The sequence below is a fragment of the Leptonotus elevatus genome, chromosome 4, assembly GCF_054856555.1.
Source record: "Leptonotus elevatus isolate MCC_2025b chromosome 4, RoL_Lele_1.0, whole genome shotgun sequence".
NCBI classification, from domain to species: Eukaryota; Metazoa; Chordata; class Actinopteri; order Syngnathiformes; family Syngnathidae; genus Leptonotus; species Leptonotus elevatus.
This window is the reverse complement of record NC_141242.1, coordinates 11,659,364-11,687,158: the sequence shown is the minus strand read 5'-3', so window position 1 is coordinate 11,687,158 and position 27,795 is coordinate 11,659,364. Positions and strand designations below refer to the sequence as shown.

At 39.7% G+C, this 27,795-nt stretch overlaps 2 protein-coding genes across 3 annotated transcripts in view; both read right to left on the bottom strand.

Moving 5' to 3' along the window:
* cttnbp2 (cortactin binding protein 2) overlaps positions 1-18,505 on the bottom strand; it is a 37,419-nt gene extending 18,914 nt beyond the window's left edge. The window contains exons 1-2 of one of the 2 annotated variants that reach the window (XR_015094531.1): positions 18,156-18,505; positions 11,090-11,197 (exon numbers count right to left, since the gene is read on the bottom strand). Coding sequence is in view for 1 of the 2 variants with exons in the window: in XM_086072880.1 (XP_085929006.1) it covers positions 11,090-11,197; positions 18,156-18,242 (195 nt within the window). In the remaining variant the exon portion in view is untranslated. The remainder of the gene's footprint in view (positions 1-11,089; positions 11,198-18,155) is intronic. The other variant, XM_086072880.1, reaches the window with a different exon arrangement.
* Positions 18,506-23,104: 4,599 nt separating this feature from the next.
* Positions 23,105-27,662, bottom strand: LOC147175529 (hatching enzyme 1.2-like). Its single transcript, XM_086072984.1, has 8 exons — positions 27,512-27,662; positions 26,290-26,335; positions 26,001-26,153; positions 25,180-25,297; positions 23,904-24,082; positions 23,751-23,832; positions 23,420-23,546; positions 23,105-23,158 (listed from the first exon to the last, which is right to left on the bottom strand). The coding sequence occupies exons 1-7, from the start codon at positions 27,581-27,583 to the stop codon at positions 23,420-23,422; spliced, it is 777 nt and encodes a 258-aa protein (XP_085929110.1). The 5' UTR covers positions 27,584-27,662; the 3' UTR covers positions 23,105-23,158.
* Positions 27,663-27,795: the final 133 nt, after the last annotated feature.

The window sequence follows — 27,795 nt, the reverse complement described above, 5'->3', positions numbered from 1 at the left end:
CACAACACACACACACACACACACACCCACACAAACATGCAGAAATACAACACTGATTTATTTACAGTATGCGCATTTAATATATTGATTGGGAGGAGGCGTCAATTTGTTCAAGTGGACACCTTTAATTTATTCCATTCTAAGGGACTTTTTACGTGCCTCGCTAGGTGCTGCTGTAAGCAACTGTGGGCTTTCACTCCCTAATCTTTATATTTTCTTTATTAATGGGAACAATTCAATGTGGTTTGGCTTTGGCAGAACAATTAAAAGCATCTTGTACCTGACTCGCTCTGGTATTGCATCTGTTCCTAACGTTGCGGCCAATAACAACAATGATGTGCATGGTCCAGGTCAGGGTAAAGCGTGTAGCTTTTGATTGGTCCATGTTGTCCCTTCTAAGGATTAAAAGAACTCCGCTGTCCAAAACAATGTTAACAGTCATTGGCGAGGCGAGAAGCCACCGCAGCGCCAATCAGAGGCTCGTTAGTGCACCAGCAGGGCGGAAGCAGGAGGCGCCAACGCTTACTGTGCGCACATTTGATGCCGAGCCAAAGCGGTGGCGGATTGAGAGGCTTGATAGCTTGCATCAAACAACGTCTAATCATAAAGCAACTCGTAATACAAATTAGATATAAATTAGTACCTTGACTGTATTATTTTTCTCTCGACTCAATCTCAAATTGGGAGTGACGTGGGGATGCTAGACAGATGTTGTGGTGGTATCTACCGAAATTTAGCAGTGGCATATCTGATGCTAACTCACAACTCAAATATTGGCTTGCAACACAAAGCAAAAAATAAAATTAAACTCGTAAGTCAAGGTATCACTGTCTAGTGTCTACATTCAAATATGCCACACAAATTGTTGACATTTTGTAGCTTGTAGAAAGCTAAAAACATGTTCTAAAATATTTTTGTCACATTTTCAGAAAATTTGTAGAATTATAAGAATCAGATTTTTTGCTCATATGGAGGGCAATTTGCATGACGTTAAAACCAAAGGTTATGTTAAAATATTTCTAAAATAAAATGATTCACTTTTCAAAGACATGCAATATAAATTCAGAATTCAACCAAAAGTTCACACAAATGTAAGAACTCCCTTTCTCTGGCCATTTAAACTTTAACCTCAGAATTCTGAGGTTAAAGTCAGAATTCTGAGAATAAAGTCAGAATTTTGACTTTAAAGTGAGAATTCTGACTTTAACCTTAGAATTATCACTTTAAAGTGAAAATTCTGACTTTATCAAACAAAATGTATCAAACAAGCTAACAATAATTCATTTAAGCAATTATATATTGTTTATATCTATTTTTAAAAAATGTTACTGTTACATCACAGTTTTCTGTTACAGGTGATTAAAGTAAATCATTTTTTTTGTTTGTTTTTTACTAAACTTGGGGCGGGCCTCGGCCCTGCATTCCACTAGAAGATGCATGTTGGGAGGGTGTTTCGCAACCCTCCCCCCACTTTGTTTCTAGTTACTATTCAATAAATTAACGGGCTTAGTTTGGACACCCCTGATCTGGTGGCTGTTCCTAATGAAGAAAGTGGGAGTGTGAAGATAAACAAGTCCATCTTTTGGCGGCGAGAACACGAGTGCTCCTGTTGCTCAGGAAACTGGCCATCGGGACAAAAGACGGTCTGTAAGGGAGCCTGAGAACGCTGGGTACTTCGCCCACATCCGCCGGAACAGCAGCCGGTGAAAAAAAAGCGCTTTGGCTGCCCCCAGGCGGGAGGAAGTGGATAAAAATGGAGGGGCTGCTGCAATGGATGTTTGTAAATTCAATTGTCGGCACTGCGCTGTGTTACTGCCAGACAGGCAGTTGGGAAGGCGGGAAATGGGATCCGAGTCCGGCACGGACAAGAGACGGGAGATGTGGGTTATTGTGTGAAATGTCTTATTTACTCGTGTATTCATGTTTGTTCCATAGACAAGCAAAAAAGTATTGTATCCGAATACATGACTATTTAATAGAACTTTATGTATGATACTCAAAAACGTAAGTATCTGATGCAGCCCAAACAATAGCTTGAAAAACTCCGATTTTGATCTATCTTAACAAGACAGATAGATGCCAGGACTTCCATTACAACTCGGGTGTATCCATTTTGCGGGATCTCGATGCGAAATAGGCTTGTGATGAATCCTGCTAATAAGGTGACAGAAGTAGAACAAAGTCAGATCAAGGCCTAAGTGCCTTGAGGGAGGTCCACGTGGCTTGTAGCGTGCCACGGGGCTGCCCTCCAGGCTTGGGTGGCTCACGTCCAAGAGGACTTTGTCATCTTCTGCCATTTCCTGTTCTGATATAATGCTGTGCAGCCACACTCATTAGCCTCCACATACACACAGGGGACAAGCCCCCCCCAACCACCAACAGACACCCTCCCGCATCCCTGAGGCCGCCACACTCATCGGGCAGGTGGCACTAACATCTGCTAGCGCATTTGACAGGAAAACATCTGCTTTGCCGAATTGCCACAACATATATATTTTTTCTAGATGGAGCAATCAAGAGTTAGGAAATGAGCAAAACTATTTCAACATGGTAAATAAGCCACATTCAACACCCCATCCCGCATTGATAACTTAGACAAAAGCCCACAACATAACATTCAATATGGACTAAACAGTGCTCAAAGCACCGGCTATTAGTCTGCGAACTAAAATGGTGGACCTTGCAAACGTCACTTCATTGACTGGCATTGACCCGCAGTCTCACGCAGACAACATCCCGCCCGCCTCCCACCCGTCTCGTCGTGACTCAGGCAGCATTTGACATTTAAATGATAATAGATGCGTCTCCCCCACGCTCACGGACGCTCTCGCACCTCTTCGATTTTCTTCACGTATAGCGTGAGAGGCGCCATCTTTAGCATGCCTCCAAGGTGCATCATCATACATTTCACGTAAGAATTTCTAATGCGAGTACATCAAATTTAATGTTCTTTACACCTGTACAATAGGTTATGATAGACCATATTTACATTATCTTTAATGTGTCGCTTTAATGTCATAATTATATACCTTATGTCAATACATCTCTAATGTAACTTTGTTACATAAAATTTCATGTGAATACGAATTTAGTGCCGCATATTTCCATAATATTTAATGTATGTACCTCAAATGTACCTTACTGATGTCCTATTTAATGGCTATACCTTAATGTACGAAAATTACATAATGTTTCATGTATGTGGCTTTAATGTAGCATAAAACACATCTAATGTACAACATTTACATTAAAAACGTATGACCGGACCTCTAATGTACAATATTTGGAATATATTTATATTCTATACAACTATAGTACAGCATACTTACATAAAATGTAATATTCTATACCACTTCATATAGCATATCTTAATGTCTACAACTGCAACGTATCATAAAGTATTTACATCATAGTTACCCATTGACGTCAATTATTGTCAGCTTCTAACCATTTTGTAAATCCAGTCGTCTCCTTGACACCTGATTTAATGTTGCGTAGTCTAATGTAGCATGTTTACATCATGTCATGTCTGTATCTCAAATGTACCATATGCTTTCAGCACCTTTAATGTACCGTATCATTTTTAATCAACCATATTAAGTGCCTCTATACGAACGTAGCCTATGTACAGCACATTATATTTAACCTTCTATAGCATATGTCTGTAACTTTGCACTACATTTACATCATATAATGATCTACTGTATACACCTGTTCTACATTTGAAATGGCCATCACTGCATTTGTGCAAAGCACTTGTATTTTCCCTACTCTCGTCTACAGTAACGTTCTTGTTGCAGTGACTCCGGGAGAACTCCCACGCTCGCTCATCTCTGATGCCACAACAACAAACTACATACGAGCGCGGCAGATGAAAGCCTCCAGTCTTCTCTCCTTTGATGCGGGCCACAAAAGATGAACATAAAAATGGAATAGAAAGGTTATTCTCCTCCATCCTCCACCACCTCATCAGTTTCATTTCTCTCGCTCTGGTAACCTGAAGTGGACCTCACAGCTGCTGCCTTCGTTCACACACATGGGAGAGAGAGTGTGCGGTGAAGTGTTAATTGATGCAAGAGCGCGACAGCGGACGAGAGTGAAGACACTTTGCCAATTCATGCTTGAGTCTATCGTGTATCACATATTCTACAATCGTGATCAATTATAAGGTAACTGTAACACCTCAAAAAATTCTTGACAATAATATGTTCTATGCAGCCACATTAGTGTAAATACGGCATTCTGGTTAATATTGTGTTAGTGGAATGTGACTAGCAGCACAAATCCAGCCGTTTTTATCCATATCAGAAGGCGGCCATTTTGCCACTTGCTGTCGCGTGAAAATGACATCACAGTTGCTCAGGTCTCAGGTAACAGCCAATGACAGCTCAGCTTCACAAAACAGATGAGCTGTCATTGGCTGTTGCCCGAGCCCTGGGTTAACTGTGACGTCATCGCCAGTCGACAGCAAGTGGCAAAATGGCCGCCCCCTGAGATGCATAAAAAGGGCTGGATTTGGCTTCATAACTCATATTCCATAAATGTAATAATAATCACAATGTTATTTTTTGACTAGTGAGGTCACATATATTATTGTCAATAAATGTTTAAGGTTGACTTGCCCTTTAAATCAAGGTAGTGATGACATGCTACTGATTGCTAGCACAATTTTTGTGCAAGCAAAAATAGGTTGACTCAAAAAAATTATGCCTTGAAACTACAATTAATCAATTAAAAAAAAAATGCAATGCCCGAAACCAATATTTGCCTTTTTCTGTGTTTGTGTGGACATTTGTTGCCGAGTCAAGACAGTGCATGAAGAACAGACAAGGAGAAGAAAAAGAACATATGTGTAACTTCAGGTACTTTGACATTGATGTCATCGAAATAAAAGTCTTCAGTCAAGCAAGTGCATAAAAAAGTCGGCATCAAGACAAATACCTTGTGTGCGCGGAAGCACGTGTGTGTGAAAAACGATGTGGCACGCGTGTTGCAACGCTACTTGTGTTGCCATCATGTCTTCAAAGCAGGTCAGGACTATTTCTGTTTGTATCAGTAGCTCTCATTACATTGCTGCATCACGTGGACCAGGAGTGCTGCGTCTGTGTGCGCGTGTGTGTATGTGCGCGTGTTTGTGAAGACACCCTCCAAGAGGTAAAAAACCTGATTCGAGGGTGGGTCACATGACAATGATGCGACATCATTCATTAGAGCGGTAACAATAACAAAACCGACTTTAATGTCAGCTACCTCAGAAACTGTAAGTTTGATACTATTTTATAACATAAGACTGGCGTTTTGGTTTTAAAAAAGATTGAAAAAGATTGAAAACATTTATGAATGAATGTATTGCAAGAACTTAATAAAATAAGAATGTAGCAGGCATAATAAAAATGATAAATTATATTTTTTAAACTACTACAAAATAAAGACAAGAACATGAATTAAAGATAAAATGAACTATAAATGTAACAATACACAAAAAAATGAAAATGTGGCAATAACAAAATAGAAATAAAAAAAAAAATATATATATATATATATATATATATATATATATATATATATATATATCTAATGACCACGATGATGATGATAAGAAGAAACAAGATACAGTGAAGTTTACGTTGTACCGCGAGCGTGTAAGGGTGGTGGGTTTGATTCCCAATCGGCATTACAAAAGAAGTCGACGAAAGCGAGACGAAGAATATATGATGTGGAGTAAAACGTTGGCCTCAATAAGAGAGGAAGAGGAGGAGGCCGAGTGTTGCAAGCGGAGAAGATTAGACGGGAGAAAAGGGACGTTGGCTATGACCTACTTCCGCTCAGCTTTTCACCACTTTGCCGAGAACACGCAACATCAACTCATACAAACACTTGAACGAGGGCTTAAAACTGGGCTCTATATGGATTTGTCAATCCGATCACAAGACGGAGCAATCTATTTAAATAATGTGTCACTGTACTGTATACACTGTGGAACCTCAGATTATGAACTTAATTGGTTGTGTGAGCCTGTTTGATGCCCTTACACAAATCCACCATCCCACCTATGGTAAATCTCTGATGCTACCTACGAAGGCGGAATATTGCCAGGTCAAAACTGGCCTCAGTCCAAGTCGGTGTCGTTTATGTAGAATACCAACACTGTGAAATATATCACCCGCATATTAAAAGTGTATTTTTTGCAGTGAAAAGACCGAATGCCTCATGCCTGCATCCATATGAGCACTCAGACACGCTTCTTCCCCCCGTGGGAGCTAGGAGACGCCTTCAACTGACAGCACTTGGAGGAAAAAAAATTATAAAAAAAAGCGAGGCTCTCCTTAGGCTTCCGAGAATGGAGATGGAGTGGTGGTGGTTGGGTGGGGGGCACAGATTGACACTTAAGGTCTTTTCAGCCTCATTCTGGAGTGGAATTTTGGTGGGTGGCGGTGAAACACGAGGCGGAAAGCATGTGTACATGTGGAGGAGAGTCCAGGTAGGGGGGTCTGGTTGCTAGGCAGCCCACCAAAAAGAAGTGCATACTGATTGTGTCATTCCGTGCGTGCATGTGTTTGCAGCTAGCAACAGCTAGCATATTGATGGTAACTATTTGATGCCATTTAAAATCCCACAAACACTGAAAGTCACACAATTATGAAGTAATATTAGCCTTTTTCAAAAGGTGGGCAAAAACTTAGCCCCTATTTATTTATTTTTTGGGTAATTCAATGATTTGAGTTACTCAAATAATTGTGTTATATAAAAAAAAACCATTGCATCCTTAATACGCACAACAACTAGACTGTAGACATTAAGAATGGTTAACTTCCTTCTTAACTAATTTGCTCCCAAAAACGTATAAATATGTTCTATTTTAAATATTACCCAAAGACATATTTATATGTTTTTTAATGCTAGAGCATACAGAATGCTTTGATGCAGCCTCTGAACTGCAGAGAGCAGTTGAATCAATGGTAGTCATTGCAAAAACGGCCAGCAGGTGACAGCAGAGTATAAGAGATCAACCAGGACATGTTGCATACAAGCTGTTTACCCCACAGTTTAAAACAGATTTGTGAATAATGATAAAACTTAGCTATATTTTAATGCTAATTGCTGCAAAACGGAAATAGATAGAAATATACTTTTTTCCCCGATTAAAGAAGACACTCTAATCTTAGATTTCCCAGTTTTTACAGCAATAGAACACAACATTCTGTGGGCCTTGCAAAATCTGATAACATCCAGTAAAACAATCAAGAGCGAAGGGGATTGCTTCTGTGAAAATGGCAGGAAGTGAATGAGTTAAACTTGAATGACAAGATTAAAAAACATGAGGCGTGTGATGAAATCGGAACAGATGGATCTTCGAGGACTCGCAACATGTCGACGTACATTGCTATCAAACGTTATTGCAAAGTAGCTCAAGTAAAGTAATATTAAATTAGAGGCTAAGTATTAGCATTAGGAGACTGATGGTGTAATATGCAGGTCATTGGCTTGCTTATCAGTTTAACCAGTGCATGAGTGAAGCGTTTCCAAGGCAACCGTCTCCATCAGAGCCCTACTCTCCGGTTTAATAGAGAGCATAACGCGTGATGACACAATTACACAAGACGATTGATGTGGCGGCAGAGAGAAACAAATGGAGGACGAAAGAAGAGAGATGGAAGCGTGCTGAGGGCAAACGCTGGAGAAGCCCCGGCAACAGGACATGCCTTAAATAGCGAGATGCTGGTTGATAACGTCACGCTGCCCGGCCGCCCAAGGCATGTGTTATGTTACGTTGCGTTGTGTTGTGCTGAGCATGTATGGGCCCGCCGCTGACAACAGCTTGGTCATATGGTGACTCACGTGACCTCGCAGGGACCGAGGTTCCGAGAATTCAGACCTCCCGTCACGGTCGCCCGCAAGTCTACTCGTGAAGCTTTCATAAGCAACACTCTCATATTACTTATTCTTAAACTGTAGTAAGTGGCCAAATTTCACTGCATGTTATGGTCTCACACACAAACACGAGGACAAAACTCAAATTTTTTCCACAATTTTGTTTCGCTCATTCGACGTATGAGATTTGGTAGAAAAATCTGACATTTCTAGTTCATCGTTGAAAATGGCGACTTCGAACCAAAATCGTCTACTCATGATAGACATGCTTAATCAAATTGGAATTTTCAAAACACAAACAAGAGCTAGTTATACATAGACCTTAAGTGTAACGCCACCAAGGCAAACTGACTGTTGTCATGTCGATCTACGGGGGTCCGACTTTGTAGCTGCCATGGCCCGTCTCCAAGTTTTTCACTGCCTCTTTAACATTCCCTTCGAAATGACTGCGCAAATGTCAGGGGCAATGGCTTTACAGCCTCGAGTTTGGCTTTTTAAGAACAGAGCACGAGGTGTAAAGACCTTTAAAAATCAGATTAGTAGCGTCACCACGGAACATTTTCAAAATTCGTTTCCTGAAACTAGATTCACTTAGAAAAATTTTATCTGGTAATTCCATCAGCCACGGAAAACACCCACAAAAAAAAAAGTCTCAAAAGGCCATGCTGGAATAGACACAGGAAGTGCACCATTTCAGTTTTTAGGGGTCATTTCCAAGAAAAACTAACTGGCTTGGACTTCTGACCTGTTCTGAAAATTCAATCCCCAAAATACATTTTCACTTGGCAAGATGAAATTTGGAAAGGAAGTCTAGCATGAGTAAACTCACAAAAGTCCTCAAGAAACCATGCCTTCAAACACAATGGAAGTAAATAATAAAATAAGTAGCGATAGACTGATATTGTTGTTTTTTTCAAGGAAGATACCGATGTAGATTTTAAGTAGTCAATGAGGCTGATAACTGATATTTGGAGCCGGTATTCATTTTCAAAATATTATCATAATTTTTTTTTAATACTATTGCCAATCTTGACTTTGTTGGAAAGGTTTAGAAGGTTCCCAGGGTCAGCATCATCTCTTATAAAGTTAACTAAAAATGTAAATAAATAGTTCCCTTAAATTAAATGATTTTAGATTTGCCTTATATCGGCCATCATATATATTTTTTTAAGACAGATACCGATATTCATCAAAATGCCCAATATCAGTCTATCCCTAAGTACAACTCAAAAGGTTGTGTTTCCAATTTCCTTCAAAAGAGTCCTCCGCCCGGCACACCTTCCCATTTAGCATCACTCGCAGCTTTATTTCTACCTGTCGACGTCTAAAAATAACAGCACTGAGAATTCCGTAGAGACGCCCAGTCCCCTTCTTGACAAGCTTGCGCTAATCATGTGATACCACCACCATTGTTGTTGGGCTAATCAGCTTACAGCCTCCTTTCTTTTTACTTGGACGAAACCCGATACGGCGGCTCAGCGTGGCTTTAGCCACATGCTAATTAATCTGCGGCTCCAAAGCTGCTTAATAACGCCACGGAGCCTGGCGACGAGTGACGAGTGACGGATCTGTGCTGGTGCGCCGTCGCTGGAACTCGCTTACACGCTCATCTGACATCTGCAGCTGGCGTCTTCTTGGGATCATCTTCCCGGTCCCGTTGTAAATCTCATAGCGCTTTGCCAGTATGGAGTCTACGCTACGGATGCCTTTCTTACCTCTTCCTGATTTCCTGCATCCGCACTGCCTACATCACATGACACGAGTCTGCCACAGAACAAACAGGATCATTGTGCAGATCACTGAAACCTGGCCAGGACGGAGTGCAGACTACCACCAAGATTTAAACATTAGACAAAATTAATGAGTAAGCTCAGTGTAAGTTTCTTCTGGATGTGGATGACACTTAACTTTCACCATAAAAGGAGATATACAGTATTACGGTAAAAGACAACAGGGAGGTCCTTTCAGATTGTAAAAAAATATCCAAGTCACATTTAAGGATCGTAAACATTTTGAGACGTCTACGTCTCAAAATGTCATTCAGGCTTTGTTGTAACGTCGGAATTTGTTACCATTCCTATTTCCCATTGGCTCGCTTGGACAATCAGCAAGCGACCGTATAGATTAACTTTTCGCGATCAGAAGCACTTTAGATCTTCCACTCTTCTCACCTGACCAAACTGAAAATTTCTATTGAAATCAGACACGTTTTCATTTTGGAATCTTAACATTGATAGTAAGATTTCTATTTACTATGAAATCATGATTCTTTACAACATCAAATGGATTTTCATTAAATGATTTTTTAAAGAATAACAGACTATGACCATTTGGACTATTAGTCGCAACTTTTCCCCCAGCTTTCACCCAAGCGATGTTAAATATGCTGTTTAGTTGTAGATTTTCTCCATCCAAGAGCTTCACGTTCTTGTCTATTCTTAGTTTCTCTTTAACTCACACAACTTATGTTTACAGTTCAGGAATATTTGAATGAGTTCCATGATGAAAGTGTGAACAGCTCACATTTTCAGATCAAATCTGAACACATTGAAGCCTTCGGATCAGTGTTCAGAAGTGACGTAATGCCTACGACGCATCACTCAAATTGAAAGCGTCTGACCTGTCCTGGACATTGAAAAAGGCAATTGGAAGTTTTTGCTTTCTCTCATATTTATACATGTAACGCTGCAGCTTATAAACCAGCATGTTCATCGACTTATTTATGGCATTTACTGTAAAATTTGAGGCTAATATTTCAGGAACTGTACAGGATGTTGCACACCGAATCAAATAAAGGCGTGCACACACACTAACACTAACGTTGGTAGTGACGGCAGAAGCGAACAATCAGAGAAGTGTCATGGAAGTGAAAAAGCTCTAAAAAGACTCCTACTAGGAATAGTAGAGGTGAATGCAATACTTGTAGGAAGTCAAAACATGCACTTCCTCGGCCAAGTAAAACAACAAAAAAACTAAATGAAAACAACAAAAACAAAAAACAGCAATTTCACAGTGGCCATGAATGAAAATCAATTGCTGCTCCTATTTTTTTCCCCAAAGGCTCACACTCAAAAACACGCAGACAAGCTAATTAACACTAGGTTTACGCCTTCCCTCATCACAGCGAAGCTACTGGTATGAGCCTCCCTGCAGATCTGCAAGGGCTGCCGCAAGGCAAACGAGTCGATTGGCGATTTCCAAATGGAGCACAACTCACCCTGAGGGCCTCGATGACCAGGTCGCGGGCCTCCAGCTCGCCCTCCATGATGCTCAGCAGGGTCAGCAGCTCCGGCTTGCTCAGGTTATCCATGTTGAAGTCGCATTTCTGGAACACCAAAGCACAAAAATCAGGGGTTTTCCTGCAAATAAAATTTGGAGGTGGCTACCTCGCCATAGTCACAAGCCGGCTTCAGTTCGAAAACCTTGAATGTCAGGAAAACAGTTAAGATTTGGAGAGTGTCATTTTAAACATACATTTTGAACATTTAAAATAGAATAGTGTTTTGTTTTTGTTTTTTAGGAAAACAGAACAAAAACTTGGAACAGATAAAAAAATATAATACATAAACTTGCCCCACAGACCCTAGTTTGAAGGCTCGGAACATATATTTGACCAGGAATAAATGAGCACAACCACATAGCACGTAGCATAACACGTACAAGCATTGAAAGAAATACAATGGGAGCCAGCCTCCGACCCCACTCGCATCATGCTGCTCTAATTAAACGCAGCCCTCCAATTAGACGAGCTATCTCGTCCTACCTCACAGCGATTAAAGCCTAATTATGTTTAGCTAGGTCATTAGGCAGTTCCTAGCGGCTAGCGGGTGAGGATGATTGTAATCGGGGTTGACCACACCACTTCTTGCCACAATTAAAAGCTTCTTTCCGCTCCCCTTATGAAAGGCAAACACAGTTTAGGTGTCGTCTCCGACAGGTCGGTCGGCGGGAAGTCGGCTGGCCGACATGAATCAGACTCGAGGGTCTGCGGAATCACAATAAGGAAACCTTATTGTCTCGACGAGTTCATCCAGTCACCTGTGATGAAATTCCAAAGCTGGAATTTGATTTGTGTGAATTTGATCATGAGCAAAATGTCAAACTTCTTAAGCCATTTCAACCTAATTGAAGACCTCCCATTTCCTAGCAGTGGCCGATATTGCCTTCATCTTGTGTCACAACATTGAAGAAGTTTAGCAGCAATGAATTTTAGATATATTTGATTAGTCAAATTATTAAAAAAATAAATAAATAAAAAACATTGAGTCTGTTGCTTTGAACTCGGCATTAAGGATGAGCTGCCATTTGTTAAGGATAATTATTTCATTTGGGAAAAATCTAATATAAAAGACTAAGACGTAGCATCTAATGCTAACAACAATGCTTACCACACAACAAATATAACCGGCTTATTTATTTGTGCATTTGACCTGGACCAAATTTAAATTTCAATAAGTGGTTAAATGTATGTTAGTTTCATTATATAATAAATATTTAAAATATAAGAACGAGGGGCGCACGATCGGCCGATCCCTTAAAAGTCAACCGATCTTTTCCACCAATCTTATCTCACTCCTTAAAAGTCTGAAAAAGTCAGCCACTGTCCTCTTCTGCTGAGATGACTGATAGGCTTTTCATTTTGAAGAGAATGACTTCATATGCAGTTAAAACAACCCATTTGTATTATTTCAGAAATATTGTTCAATGTTTTTCAATAAAACAAGTTTGGAAATAGAACAACAGCATACATCAAAAAATCAGGATGGGTAAAAATCAAGATCAGCAGGTCAAACTTTAAAAGATCTAGGATTATTGATCAGCCAGAAAATTGTGATCGGTGCACCCCTAATAAGATCCGTTATTAGACAAACATTAGAGAAATCGCAAAAAATAGACGTTTGAAATATTGTCGGTGCATTAACTATCCAATCCATCAGCAGCATTATTTCTTATTTTCAGGTTTAAGATCTGATTAATCTAACTGAATAGACTTCTTTAACCCTGTGAAAACAAATGGTATTATTTATTTTTTATTCTATTTATTCCTCCATCTATCCATCCATCCATTGTCTGCTGCTTATCTGGGGTCAGGTCGCGGGGGTAGCAGCTATTTTTTGTGTGTTTGTTAAAACCGTATTGGTAATAAATGGTTTATACAGAACACAAAACAATCAATAATTTGAGATTCATGTCAACTTTTAAAGTTTTTACAAAAACACGGTGGTTGACTAACTTGACCACTCGGCTTAGCAAGTTTTCTGAGGGAAACTCCGTCAGGGTAAAGTGTTTTTTTTTAGTGTTTTGTGTGCCGCAGCGGCCTGACATCAACAGTAACAATTGCTTTCAACACAAGAGGGCGGCAGTATTGAGCGTTGGGTGATTACTGTCTAACGTCACACCCCTGTACCAGCTTCACAAACCCAACAGCCCACATCTGGAAAGGAAAATGCGGTTTTGGGCTATTCTGTATCATGTATCGTGTTTATAGGGAAAAAGGTGGCAAAATTCCTGGCTTTAGTCGGCAGCATAAAAGAGGCTTTTAGTGGTTCAGTGTGTCGCAGTCTCACGTCGACGGTGGCAATTTCCTGGAAGGCCACTATGCAGGACAATGGAGCATTCAATGTCTTTTTTTTTTTATTCCATTTTTCCAGTGCTGCAAACTTTTCAGCCTAACTTCCTTTCCCAATTTTGTGTCTGTGCCATTCACAACGCAGTAAAAATAATAATAATTTTGTTTTAGTGGTTTTGTGTGCCTCATCATTACGTCAACAGAGACAATTGCCGTCAGGTGTCGAAATTCTCAACTCTGTCCCAGCTTTGTGCTGCACTCTTTCACACAGGTGTTTAGGACCTTGTAAAACTGAATTCAATTCCTTTCCATGGTTTATTGCAATTTGGACTTTTTAAAAAACCTGGCAGACACACTGGGCTTTTGCGTGACATCGATCCACCGACACAAAACTTCTGCTAGCGTGCGCGAGGAATGATGGGACCAGAATTGGATGGTGCGAAAAGGCCCCCCACAAACAAGAAACTTCCCCCTTGCCTTAAGCCAGTTGCAGCGAGTGTAACAGGGGCGAGCAAAGAGCAAAGTGCTTTATTTAACCAAGGCATGGCAGCGGTAGGTGGGTTCATTTGGGGTAGTGGGAGGGCACAGAGGCGGAAGCGAGCGAGCTGAGGAGGTTTGACTACCAATGTAGCCGGTGCACCTGTTTCGCCTTGCCGCCAAGCGAAAGTGTCCTGGAGAGAGCTCCGTAAGGGTGGGGGGCGGGGGGTGCACGGGGGGCTGACACGGTACTCCCAGTTATGCCCGCTGAGTCACTGAAATTAAGACCAATTTAGAAAGGTGTCTGGTGAACACAACACCACCTCCTCCACAGCTCTTCACCTCGTACCGCCACTCAAACCCACACACACACACACACAAACACACACACTTTCTCTCACTGCCTGAATGTAAAGCTGCCACGGAAATAACCGGAACACTAAACAGACCAAAACGAAAAAAATTGTCCAAGTCCTCATAATTTCAGATCCTCAACAGTAATTGATATAGCCCACGATGAAAGCATACTGATTATCTTTGTTTTGAACTAAAATAAAACAATCTTTCACTTTGGAAAACAATGAACATAATATTTTCCACTTTTCCTCACATTACAGACTTAAACCAGGAACTGAATTTGTTTCAGCACTGTCAATTTGAAATGTCCTCTTTTTGGAGAAAAAAAAGGAATGGAAATGTAAATGTTTTTTTCGATTAAATTCATCAAAAAGAATAATCGAAAGATTAATTGATTACTGAAATAATGGTTAGTTGCAACCCTAATTCAGAAAATTAGATCGATGTCATTTGGTTTCAAATTTCATTTATTTCAGCTTTGCTACATGTTAAGTTATTTTTTTCGATCATGGAAAATTGACATATTTGTCTTGAAAAAATTATTTAAAAAAGCACCGTTTTTTCTTTAGCACATCAGGTTTTCATAATAATAATAATAATAAGAAGAAGAAGAAAAACTAGACAAAGCGCAATTTCTGTAGAAATTGCGTGGGAATGTTGAAAAGCTCAATGCTAAGATTTGAATGCATATGCTTATGAAGTAAATTGAAAGATAAATTGTGTGAAAATTAAAATTGTTATAATTGTATTTACAAATGAATAGAAAGAAAACTTGAACTGCAATCTGTCTAAAGAGGGGTTTAATCATTTCAGAGAAATTATAATCCATTTCCTAATCTAATAGTCAGTTGGTATCAAACCATTGAATGTACTCAAATGTGGTCCAAGCAAGGTTTGAACCCAGGTTCTCCGTGGTGGCAGGCAATTGTTCTAAGCACTGACCTAACTTGACTTGTTCAAATTCATGGCTAATGGCGTATTTATTTAAAAAAAAATAAAAAATTATTGCTGACAAGTTTCAATGTGTGTCCCATTGAAAATGAACGAGGAAAAGTTGATACTTAACATTCAATTGTGCAAATACTGTAAGTAATGTGAAATCAGACGATATAAACCCCGGGAGGCGTGAATTTTTGAAGCAAAATCTGGGAGTTGTTACACGGCAAAAAAGAAAAAAATATATTATGTTAACGAGATGCCACAAGATGGTAGCAAAGCACTTTAAATGGAGAGGCTCATAAAGCATCAACACATTCTTGCATTAACACAATCATGAAGTCATATTACATAAGTGACTGTATTCAGTAGAGAAATTATTCATCACAAACAAACCACCTTAATGTGAGGCTCAAAAATAGCATTAACTAGCATGCTAGCACAAACTAATGTGACATCACACATCCGCTGAGTAAACAATTATCTACCCACTTTGGTGACGTTACATCCGAAAGAGAGCGGTAAATAAATGCTGGCACTACACTTGTGCCAAAAATGTGTGACCTTGCAATTTTCCGCTTTGAGGCGGAACAGCGTCAGCGTGTAAGCGCATTCCGGAATGCCGGTTGTGATGTTTTAACACCTGACCCTCACTTCTCCCATTCAAATTTTGCTGCCGGAAAATGTTATGCAACACATCAAATGCTGACATGATTTAATTATTTGATTGTGGGACAATTACATGTGATGCTGCGTGAATATTTATACATGTGTGTCATGCCGAGACGATACTGCAGCAGATTATGACATCATCATTCCACTATAGTAGCCTGATAAACTATTCCGGTATTCGGGAACACATCACAAAGCTTGTGCATACAAAATGTCAAAATGAAAAACATTTCATCCTGGAAAGGCTCCTAAACCCTCAAGAACAAAGCCAAATTGGCAGAGGTGGCGAAAATACTCACATTGTACTTAAATAGAAGATAAAAGTAGAAATACAGATTCAACTCCTTTACTTATGTAAAAAAGTGCAAACATAAATGTACAAGAAAAACTTTTCAATTATTTTTTTTTTTTACTGCCAATTATATACAACACCTGTTTTGATAACTTGACACAACGACTAAAAATAGGTCTTTGCGCACAAAATAGTTCACTTTTACTAACTTGTATTGTGCTCATACTGCTTCCAGAGTGGTACTTCGAAATTTTAACATAATTCGTTCCTGCGAAATGTTCAAAGTCCAAATTGTTCAACCTCCGAAAAAATTTTCCCATAGGAAATAATGTAAATGCAATTTATCTGTTCCCAAGCTCCAAAAACAACAAAAAATCCTATTTTAATTTCTATTAGTTTTTTTACATTTCCACCATGTACAGTATTTTAACAATAGAAAATACCTTACTTTTTTGTTGTATTATGATGGCATCAGGTGATAATAAATGCTTTGTTAATGCTTGCTTTAGTTCAGTGCTGAGTTTGTGTATTTTACATTGGTCCTTGCGTGCTTTGTTTAACGTCAGGCTCGTTGTTGAACAGCTAAGGGGGGTCCTCGTGCCAGTATTTACAAAAGTAGTCACGGTAGTTTTAGGGCGCGATAATCTCCTTCCTAGTTCCACTGTGGTTCGTAGCACTGTATGTTTTTCTTTCCTGCCACTGGCACTGTTGTCTTTCTTTGGGCCCATCCATCCATCCATCCATTTTCTGTACCGCTTGTCCTCACAAGGGTCGCAGGGGTTGCTGGAGCCTATCCCAGCTGGCTTCGGGCAGTAGGCGGGGTACACCCTGTACTGGTTGCCAGCCAATCTCAGGCCAATCTCTTTGGGCCCAGTCGTGAAAAAATCCAAATGCACTCGCGAGTATGGAGGACCTGCGGGAGTATTCACGATCTGACTGGAAATGAGCAGCGCTTCGTCTCAACTACCGCAACGTGAGCACTCGGCATTGCTCGGCTTCGCTCGGCTTCGCGTTTTCAAGGTACGTTCGGTTTAGCTTGCTTTGCTTAGGTGTTCGAACTCCGAAAATGAGTTCAAACTCCGAGGCATTTTTTTTAAGTCCGATTTGTACGAGTTCCGAGACGTTCAAAATCCAAGGTTCTGTCAGTGTAAATTTTCAGAATGAAATATTTCTTGGCTTTGACAACATAAATAAAATGATGTATTGGGAATACTATATCTTGTAGTATTCAAAGTAAGGAATACAACTTATGGATATATTTTCAATTGTAAGAAGCAAAACTAAAATCGTAGAGAAAATAAAAACTCAAGTAAAGCACAAACACCTGAAAAATCGACTTGTGTATATTCACAAACTACAAAGTATATTTGTACTTGATTACTTGGCAGCACTGCACGTAGGTGTGTGTCAACAGACGTATGTGGAGCATCTGGTCACAAGCAAACTGAAGAAATAGCACCTCTTCAGGATCTAAGAGCTTCCCAGGGAACCTGAGAAGGTTCCGCTTGGATCCACCTGAAAACCTCCATCACGTCACAAACTAACCTGTCAACACATCCACAGTCAAAATATAGAGGAAAGCCTTTTATTTTTACGAAGGGGTGCAAATGCCGACGTGAAGCCATTTCGTGTGTCACTTCTCCATCACTGGACGAAGGTTCGAAGAAGCCTCGAGACGAACAAAAGAATTCTCCATCACGAAGCGAGCCGAGCTGAGGGAAAGCTCGTCATTTTGTCACGATGAGATACAATATGGGGCGAGGGGGAAGGTGGCGTTTTTTCACGGCGGGGTTGGCTGTCTGGTTTGGTTCTTGTGGGCCGAACCGACACGGACGTTTGTTGTCCTCCGGACATTTGTCGCGAGGAGCCCGGCGGCCACTCAGCGGTGATTCATGCGCGACATTTCTCGCCCTGGCTCTGACTAAATGACTTAATCCCCCCCTAGGTGATTTCCACGAAGCTCCCCCTCGGCGTCCTTACCGTGTCGACGCTTCCCAGCACGGCGGCGGTCAGGGCTTGTTGTACCGGGGGAGGAGGTTGCTCTCCGCTGGCTCCCTCTGACGCCATCTTCGTACTGTGGCGGTGCGCTGCCTGCCGGAGAGCGGGCGCGGGCTCATCCGCCGCCGCTCGTTAACTAGTTCGCTGCTGGGCGAGAGTCATCCGCACGCCCAGGGCGACATGAGTCCAGTGTAGAAGAAGGAGGGAGAACAACAAGGTTGGAGAGGGAGAAGAAGAAGAAGAAGAAGGAGAGAGGGGTCGAGGAGGGCGACAGCCGTGGAGAGGAGCCCGCGGACCAATGAGTCCGTGGAGGAGTGGTGGAGGGAGGGGGAGACGACGGGAGGGAGGCGGGTAATGGAGGGGGGCGGGCCCGGAACGGGCAGCCAGGCAGGCGGACAAATCCAGATGTAAATGGCGTCGCGTGCTCGGTGCTGACTGACAACAACATTTGTGGGCGAGCAAGAAAGCTGCTCGAAAACATCATCATTCTCACATCCCTCTGTCATTTTGTTTAGTATCGTATCAGTAATAGGAAAGTGTAACACTCATTTTGGACTGTGTTGTGTACAAAACGGTGTAGTAGCATATGGTACAATATATTGTGACAGTGTCGTTTGGGAAGTACACTAGATTAACTCATTCACTGCCATTGATGGCTATAAAGGTCAAAAATTCATTTGGACTATTTGTATTAGTTTCACTTCTTTTTTCCCCATTTTTGTTAACAAGAGTATAAACATCTAGAATTTTTTTTTTGTACATTTAGAACAGATATAAAATGTGTGATTAATCGTGAGTTAACTAGTGAAGTCATGCGATTAATTACAATTTAAAAAAATAATAATCGCCTGACAAGATGATTATTAAAAATTAGGGGCGTCAGACGATTAAAATTTGTAATCGTAATTAATCGCATGACTTTAATAGTTAACTCCCGATTAATCAAAATTTTTATATCTGTTCTAAATGTACAATGAATAAATTCTAGGTTTTCATACTCTTGTTAACAAAAGTAGAAAAAAAATGTTAAAGTATTAGAAATAGTTCTAATGATTTTCTTGACGTTTATAACCGTCAATGGCAGTGAATGAGTTAATCAATTAATCAACAACTAATGGATTATCAAATTAATCGATAACTATTTTTGGTAATCAGTAAATCATTATGATTTTTTTTAATTTAAAAGTGTCCAAATGCTCAAAATTTCACCTCCCCAACAGTAAATATTGTCCGATTTCTGTAGTCCTCCATGAAAACACACTGATTATCTTTGTTTTGAACCAAAATAAAACAATTGCTTTTACTTTGGAAAACAATAATCAATAGTTATGCCTATTTTCCTCACATTGTAGATCAAACTAATAACTGAATCATAATTTATATCCGTGCACTGTCGATGTACAGTAGTCATGTAGCGTACGATGACGGCTGAGAATGAACCCAACGTGTCATTGTCGCGTTCACGGAAACAGAAGCTCAGCGTTAATCTTACACGAGTCAACGCTCCCGCTTTGAAATCTCCCCGCCATGGATCTGTTTATTCCGGCACGGCGGGAAAGGGAACACGGAGGCCTTCTCGGCTCCCAGATGTGGTTTTAGGATTAACGGATGTCGTTGATCTGGGCTGCTGGTGCAGAATGAGGTTAGCGCGTCTCTATTTAGGTCAAACGTTGGCAGCCGGCGCCGCTGACGTTCCCCCATTTCAGTTTTCTCATACATGCTTGGCGCGGGAACAAAGAAAAATGGCTTCTATGGTGTTGTGTCATATCATGTAGAAGTCGTGAATCACAAAGTGCAGTCAGATGAGCACATTGCCACCATGAGTCCATTAAACCGTCCTCTCATCATTCATCAGCGATGGCATCCGCTCCCCGACATGCCAAGGACGGCCTTCTTTCATATTAAGACCTTGTCCTCTCCTTTGTGAAAATAGTCCAGGTGAACACATGGAAGCTCCCTGCAGAGCAGACGAATGAAAAGCATCACTCTGTGACGGAACGTTTGATACACGATCAGGACGGCACAAATGATCCTGCTTGGCCGCCAAACACAAAGACATATCAAGAGGCCGGTGACGTCCCGGGGCGACCCCCCCATCTCAGGAGCCTTGCACCGGGATGAGCTCCAGATCCAGGCAGCACTGCGTTGGATTAGCAGGACAGATCATGAATGAGTGGGAAAGAATTAGGGATTGGGAATGGGAATGGGAATGTCCTGGCAAAGCCGCCATTTTTATTTGATATAGTGAACGGATACCAACGGGGCGTTTGCGGTTAACTGCTAACTCGACACAACCAAATCAGTCCACAGATTTTCCTGCGAGACCACGACTTACAATCAGCTAATTGAGGTTAGTAAACTTGACTTTTGATTCCTAACTCAGGAAGGTTTGAGTAATTAAGCCTGATTGGGGAGCTGGCTGTCAAGACAGGGAAGGCCATTGACAAAAAGAGGAGGGAAGACTGGGAGGAAGGGTGACCGATAAGCGGGCCACATCTCACAGCTTGATCGTCCCCGTAAGATCTGAAGCGGTCCTCTGTTCGTTCCTTGAAGACATGGCGCTCTGTCTTGCTTTTGCGTTGAGGGCTCACTTCCTCTTGCAATAGCCTGCGTGTCGTCTCAAGAACATCCTGTGACTTTGGAGCGCAGGCAGCAGGTGTTGATTTTATTTTGAATGTTCAGCCCCCAAAGATAGTTTCACTTTATAACATGGAAATTAAAAAAAAAAAAAAAAAAAAAAAGAAGACTCTTCGGAGGTCAGCCATTTTGGTTTGGTGCAACCATTTTAAGTTCATTTCCAGGGAAGATTTAAAAGATGGAGTTGGCTTGGTAGTACTTTACTGGAATGCTTTGAAAATTCAGCCCCCCAAAACCAAATTAGTAGGACCGTCTATTATGAGTAAAGCCACAAAAAAGGTCTTTAGAAGCCATGCTCTAAAAGACACAGGCCGTTTTGGTTGGACGCCACCATTTTGGAGCCATTTGCGAGGATGTTTTTGAAGATGAAATTCCTGTAGAGATTCGTTGTGGTTAATTCAGCCCCTGAAACCAGTTTTCACTTATCAACATGAAGTTTGGTGTTTATTAGGGGTGGTAGAAAAAATCGATTCGGCAATATATCGCGATATTACAGCGCGCAATTCTCGAATCGATTTTTAAACATACATTTTTTTATGGGAAGATTCAACAAAACGTCTTACTTAGGGTTAGGATTCACACATTAAGCATGAAAGAATATTATATTAATGGAACATTAAGCCTTAATATTTTTGTTTTAGTGCTGTTCAAACATGAAACAAACTGCAACCTGTTTGTTAAATGCAGTGGCTCAGTTATAAGCCTGAATTTTCACATAAATACATTTTCATACAAATCTTACAGTATACATGTACAAGTTTACTGATTAGTATTTTCTACATTTGAGTTAAAAAATAAAAAAATCGCAATAATCAATTTATAGAGTCGCATCGGGATTAATCGGCATCGAATCGAATCGTGATACAAATTGAATCGCCAGGTACTAGGCAATTCACACCCCTAATAATCAGTGTGTTTTCATGGAGGACTACAGAAAAAAAGTTCCAAGCAGCCATGCCATAATAGACACAGGAAGTCCGCCCTTTTGGATCAAAACCGACACTCTAGAGCCATTTCCAAGGATATTTCAAAGATGTGCTATAAACTTGATATTGGATTACTTCTTTTGAAAATTCAGCCCGATGCCTTCCATCCATCCATGAAATTTGATAGACAAATTAGCCTATACATGAAAGGACACAGCTTTTCTAATTTGGTTTGAAATGACTATTTTAGGGACATGTCGTGACTTCCCATCAAATCTCGAGTTTCGACCCGAGTCCGCTGCTGCTTCCAGATCCTCAACCCTGTAGTCCTGTACTCAATCAAACTTGCTTGTCGCCAAGCACAAAACATGACGAGTTTTCCTCAAGCATCTTGACAAAGGTTTGCATTGTTTGCACGATTCCCTGCGCGCATAACTTCCTCTTCCGCTGACAGATGTGACAGATGGTCCGCCTTGTCAATCAGTGAGACAAATTTTGGGAATGTCGGCGAGCAGGTTTTTGGACTTCGAATGACAGCATGGCAACCAGAGCGCGGCCAAAACAAAAGTGAACTAAACACCTGCTTAAGGCTGCCGAGACCAGTCCGTTGCAGATGTGAATGTAAAGAAATGCAATAAACAGTCATTAAGTGTAATGAAACTGAACATCACACACATAGCTCAAAATACTGCGGTACATTTGTTTTACATACATTTTATTGAATACACCGTTTTTGTGCATTTTAAGTTAGATCACATAAGCTTAAATATTCAGAATGTATAAAAATTATATTAAAATAGCTATTTTACATACTTTAAAAAAAACACACAAAAAAAACTTATAACTGTATTTGAATGACCTAGATGTCCATAATACAAATAAAGGAAATGTGGCCCTTATGCACAAAAAGCTTTACCATGCCCCTGATGAAGAGCAAAATTTTAGTTGTATGCATTCATAAGTTCGATTTAAAAATAATTAATAATTGACGTAGAATTTAATTATATACATTTCTCAATACCACGCAATATGTTCTCGGCAACAGTCAAGTGTCGCCTCCTAGTGGACAGTTAAATACTGTATATTTTTTTCTACCAAAAATTATGACTAATTTATTGAATGTTTTTTAGACTAATTTACTTAGATTGTATTTATTATTTTAGTACTTGCAGCAAAACCTATTATGCCAAAATAGAAACTTTTTTTTCCCGCAAAATGCAAATTGATGTGTTAATTTAATGAAGATTACTGACATTGTTTTTCGTTTTTTGTCATTTTCTTCTACTTCTCGGCCACTGTACGTCGTATGAAAAATATTTCGTACCAAAATTGCTTTGTAGAACCATGAAGACAAAGTCCACAAGTCAATGAATGAATGTGCACATTTTAATCTGAAAGTCTCAGTTGTCTTGTTGTCGCCACCTGCAGGAAGAAACAAATATGACAAGACAGAGTGACGTCATCCACCGGCACAATTTAAACCCGCTTCAAAACATCAACTCAACATGTCTTATGCGGTTTCTTCGGGAAAAAAAACGAAAGAGGATAACACAAAATGCAAGGCTTGTGACAAACTAAAACATTTTGAAGAAAATTGATTAATAACCATAGAGAGCAGGAGGTGGAACAATTAAAAAAAAAAAAATTGAAATCATATTTATTGTTATTACAATTCTTGCTTACCTAACAATTGTAGAGAGAGTTGAGTCGGGCGATGTCGTTCTTGCTCATCTCACTGGCGTTACCAAAGCTGACGTTGGCATTAGGGATGGGGACCATGGTGGGCTTGTTGTTGCCCGAGAACGCATACCTGCAACAAACAAATATTGCAATTGGTGGTCAAACACCGAATAATAATAATAATAATAATAATACTTTTGCGGCCAAACAGAAATATGACTTTTTAAAGTTAACTTTAGAATTTTGGTGCAGCAAAAACCTGTAACTAGCAACTTTCTGTGGTCATTCTTCAGCCAAAATGTGACTTTTTGAGCTAAACCATTGCATTACCAACCTGTGGTACTGCATGACAGAGTTGTAGTCGTACGGCGTGTTCATGTTGAGCGTGTTCATCTTGTCAAAGGCGTACTCCCAACCTGAGGAGGAACGTCGCATCAGCGCTCACAATGAAATGCGTGTGCCTGCGCGCGCGCGCGCGCCTACGAACCCGACTGGATGTTCTCCCAAAGGATGCGGATGTGGCGGTCGCGGTCCGAGCGACACTGCTCGTGGTTGAAGCCGAGCGCGTGCAGCAGCTCGTGTTGGACGGTGCTGTGGTACAAGCAGCCCTGGCGGTCCAGGGACAAAGTCTGAGCGTTGCCGCGGCGACCCACGTATGAGTAACATCTAAAAAGGAACAGAAAGTTAATACCCGATGGCGTGAAAGTAGATATGAGTGTCTTTACTAATCTAGTTTTGTGGCAATGGGGTATAGTTTTTTTTGTGGTTAATTCCTGTGCCAAAGTTCTACTTTTTGCAGTAATTTTTTAAAAATGCCAATAGGCTATATAACTTGTGGTCAATAAATGGAATTTTGTGCCCAAATCCAACTTTTGTGGTAAATATTAGCCTTTTTATGGCATTAGCATTCTGTGGCTTTTTGAAAAATTATTATCATTAAATGCCAAAATAACTTTTTGTAGTTAACCATGACATTTTTTTTTTTACCATAATACAACATTTTGTGGTCATCAATTGCATTTCAGTGTCAAAATGTTTTTTTTTTCTGTTTTGTGTTCCACTGTTGCAATTCTGTGTGAAATTCTGACCTGTATTTTTATTTTAATGCAAGAGACATCATCTTGTGGTGAACCGTTGCACTTCTGTGACAAAACTCAAAAGTGATCAAAAGTTTTTGTGGGCACCTTTTACTCTTTTTGTGCTGAACTGTTTGTAGTCAATGTTTTTTTTTTTTTTGTGAGTGTGGTGATGTAGCCTTTTTAAAGTAAATATGACTTTATTGGTATAACATTGTTAATGCAATGTTATGTGTCTTTTATTGCATTATTTTTGCCATTGTTAGTTTAATTTATGTGGTTGTACTTCTTTAAGCACGATACAAATAAAGTTTGAATTTGGTTTAATATAACCTTTTTTTTTGACAAAATGTGATTTCGCAACAACAACAAAAATGCATTTATATGGGAAACTAATAAATTTTCCTGGCCAAATATATAATTTTAGGGGATCAACCATCGTGATTTTGTGCAGAAATATGGCACTTTTTTTGTGGCTGTGTTTATATATATATATTAATTTATTTTTAAATTAATATTTTTTAAATGATAATTTTTTTAATTATTTTTTGGGGGGGAAGCAGCATTTTGTGCCACAATACAACCTTTTTGTGGCCAATAATACATTTCTCCACACATCTTTGATTTTTATGGCCAAATATGGAACAAATCCAATTGAATGAGGGAATCAGTGAGTTCGCTGGATACCCATTGTTGGACTGGATGCTGATGTAGTCTCTCTCGTAGCTGCGAGCGAAGAAGCGAATGCAGGAAACAGAATGGAAAGAGGTCAGGCCACGCTCGATGATGGCGCGCTCGCGAGAAGCTGCGTTGAAGAAAAACAGACAGTATATGACTGACAGCAGCATGAGTTGTAGTTTGCTTTGAATAAGTCAAATCTGATGAGAGTGAAGGTCATTTTTAACTCATTCACTGCCATTGACGGCTATAGACGTCAAAAATTAATTTTAACTATTTCTATTAGTTTAACATTTTCCCCCCACTTTTGTTAACAAGAGTATAAAAACCTTTTTTTATTATTGTACATCTAGAACAGATAAAAAAATTTTTGATTAATGACGGCCCTAATTTTTTAATAATCTTTTTCCTTAAAAAAAAATCGCATCAGGCGATTACATTTTTTAATTGTAATTAATTGCATGACTTCAATAGTTAACTCACGATTAATCATAGGTTTTCATACTCTTGTTAGCAAAAAAAAAGTTTAATAAAAAATAGTCTATAGCCGTCAATGGCAGTGAATAAGTTAACATGAGTTAAAATGCTGCCCTGCGATTGGCTGGCAACCAGTTCAGGGTGTACCCCGCCTACTGCCCGAAGCCAGCTGGGATAGGCTCCAGCAACCTCCGACCCTTGTGAGGACAAGCGGTACAGAAAATGGATGGATGGATGGATGGAGTTAATATGCACTGACAGTTTAGTGATCCAATTGAAAGTAATGTGACTACAAAAGAGTGGCACGGTACCCCAAGTCATGTGATCACACAATGCAAGGTCGGGTTACTGACAGAAAGAGGCGGAGATGGTATAAGGGACGTGGACGACTCCATTGGCGGACTTTGGCCACATGCATCCCTTGGACGTGCACTGGTCAGCGTTGCGCTCGTCGTCTCGGTCAAAAGCGATGTCGTCGATCACCGGAGGCTCGTCCGCCGTGTGAACTGTCAACAGCGTCACATACGGGAGATTTCTTAGTGTGGCTAACGTTAGCTTGGCGTCGGGCTTGCCTGAACATGACGCGTTAGCATTTAGTATGCACAACGGAGATATTTAGCGTGACGTGTGAAGAGACATTACCGACGTCTTTGTTGGCCAGCCACAGAAGCTCAGACACCGACGCTTCCTGGGGCAGTGATCAATCAATCAATCAGTCAATCAAATAATACATCAGTCATTTATTTGATCGGGTTTAAATGATCAGCATTTTCACGTAGGCTATTTATTTGTGTCAAATATTTTTAAATGTTATTAATAGTATTAAATTAGTACCGTCATTAATCAATTAACACATATTAGTGTACAATAATGTATTATGAAAAAGATCTGCTGTTCATAAATAAAAAAATAAGACAATATTAAACATTTTAATGAATAACTAGACTATTTCATCAATTCTTATTTTTTTTTTTTTACCCTTCCTACTTTAACTGGGCCCACCGAATGTTTACATTATGAAGAATCCCGTAATAATTTTTGCGTTGATTGATTCTCTCCTAAAAGTGGTCAGTTAAATTGTAATTGCTGTATTCATTTTTTTGGGTCATCCACAGTATCTTATTGAATAATTATTTTATACAGTATCTTATTTTAATTTATTAAAAGTAAAAATATAAGTAACAAATAATTTTACAAATACATAATTTTTGCAAGACATTTATTAAATAATCGCTGAATGGATTTATTATGAATTATAAACTAAAAGAAGATTAAAGCAATTTCCCAAATACTGTGGCTTTTATTGTATTTAATTGAATATATATATATATATATATATTTTTTTTTTTTTAAATTAAATACATGCTTACATTGTTTTATTACATGCATTCATGTAATTTAAATAATTTGTTAAATCATTTAATTTAAACAATAGATTTAAAAATAAAAATTTCTTGTATAATTACATATAATTGATGCAATGGTTGTTGCTTGATGGAATTATTGTAAATAAAAAATATATAATGTAAACAATTGTACATATAAATTACTTAATTAAATGGATTTGGTTGAATAATTTTTTACAATATGTTTATTGTAAATAAAATACAAAATGCTGGTAAACAATTTGTACATTCACAACCATTTTTCAAATATTATATTATCAAATAATATTCTACAAAATGTTTCTTTCCGTGTTTAATTCATTACAGGTGCCCCTTTAAGATTGATCACATGGAGTTCATGTGAACCTCGCTAAATGCTTGGACTTTTGCATCACAAATGTCAATGAAATTACACTTAAGAGATGTTATTTGCTTCGTTGTGGAAAATGTTACGTGCGAATACGCATTGTCTGACTGACCTGCTGCGTGGCCGAGCCACACCGACAGAAGACGAGCAGCGCGAAGACGCTGAAGAAGGTGAGCTGCGTCATGATGACCAAGAAGACGAAGAAGGAGGCATGCTGTCGTTATGCCGCCCTTTAAAAAGGTTCCTTCTGTAACCTTGAAAGCATACGGCGCATTCCCAGTAGCTCCGTTGGGAAACTGGCCTCTTGTTTTCTTCTATCAGTATGGAATGGAGGCTGGAAAGCAACCTGTGACATTCCCACATTCTAGGGCAGCAAACTACTAGGATGACCTTGAT

What these genes read in the sequence shown, in the direction of transcription:
- LOC147175529 (XM_086072984.1), bottom strand. Translation starts at nt 27,583, where the DNA reads ATGACGCAGCTCACCTTCTTCAGCGTCTTCGCGCTGCTCGTCTTCTGT. An exon ending in GTGGCTCGGCCACGCAGCAG is followed by an intron (nt 26,336 to 27,511) that starts GTCAGTCAGACA and finishes TCACTGCCCCAG; the next exon opens with GAAGCGTCGGTGTCTGAGCT. An exon ending in AGCATCCAGTCCAACAATGG is followed by an intron (nt 24,083 to 25,179) that starts GTATCCAGCGAA and finishes GTTCCTTTTTAG; the next exon opens with ATGTTACTCATACGTGGGTC.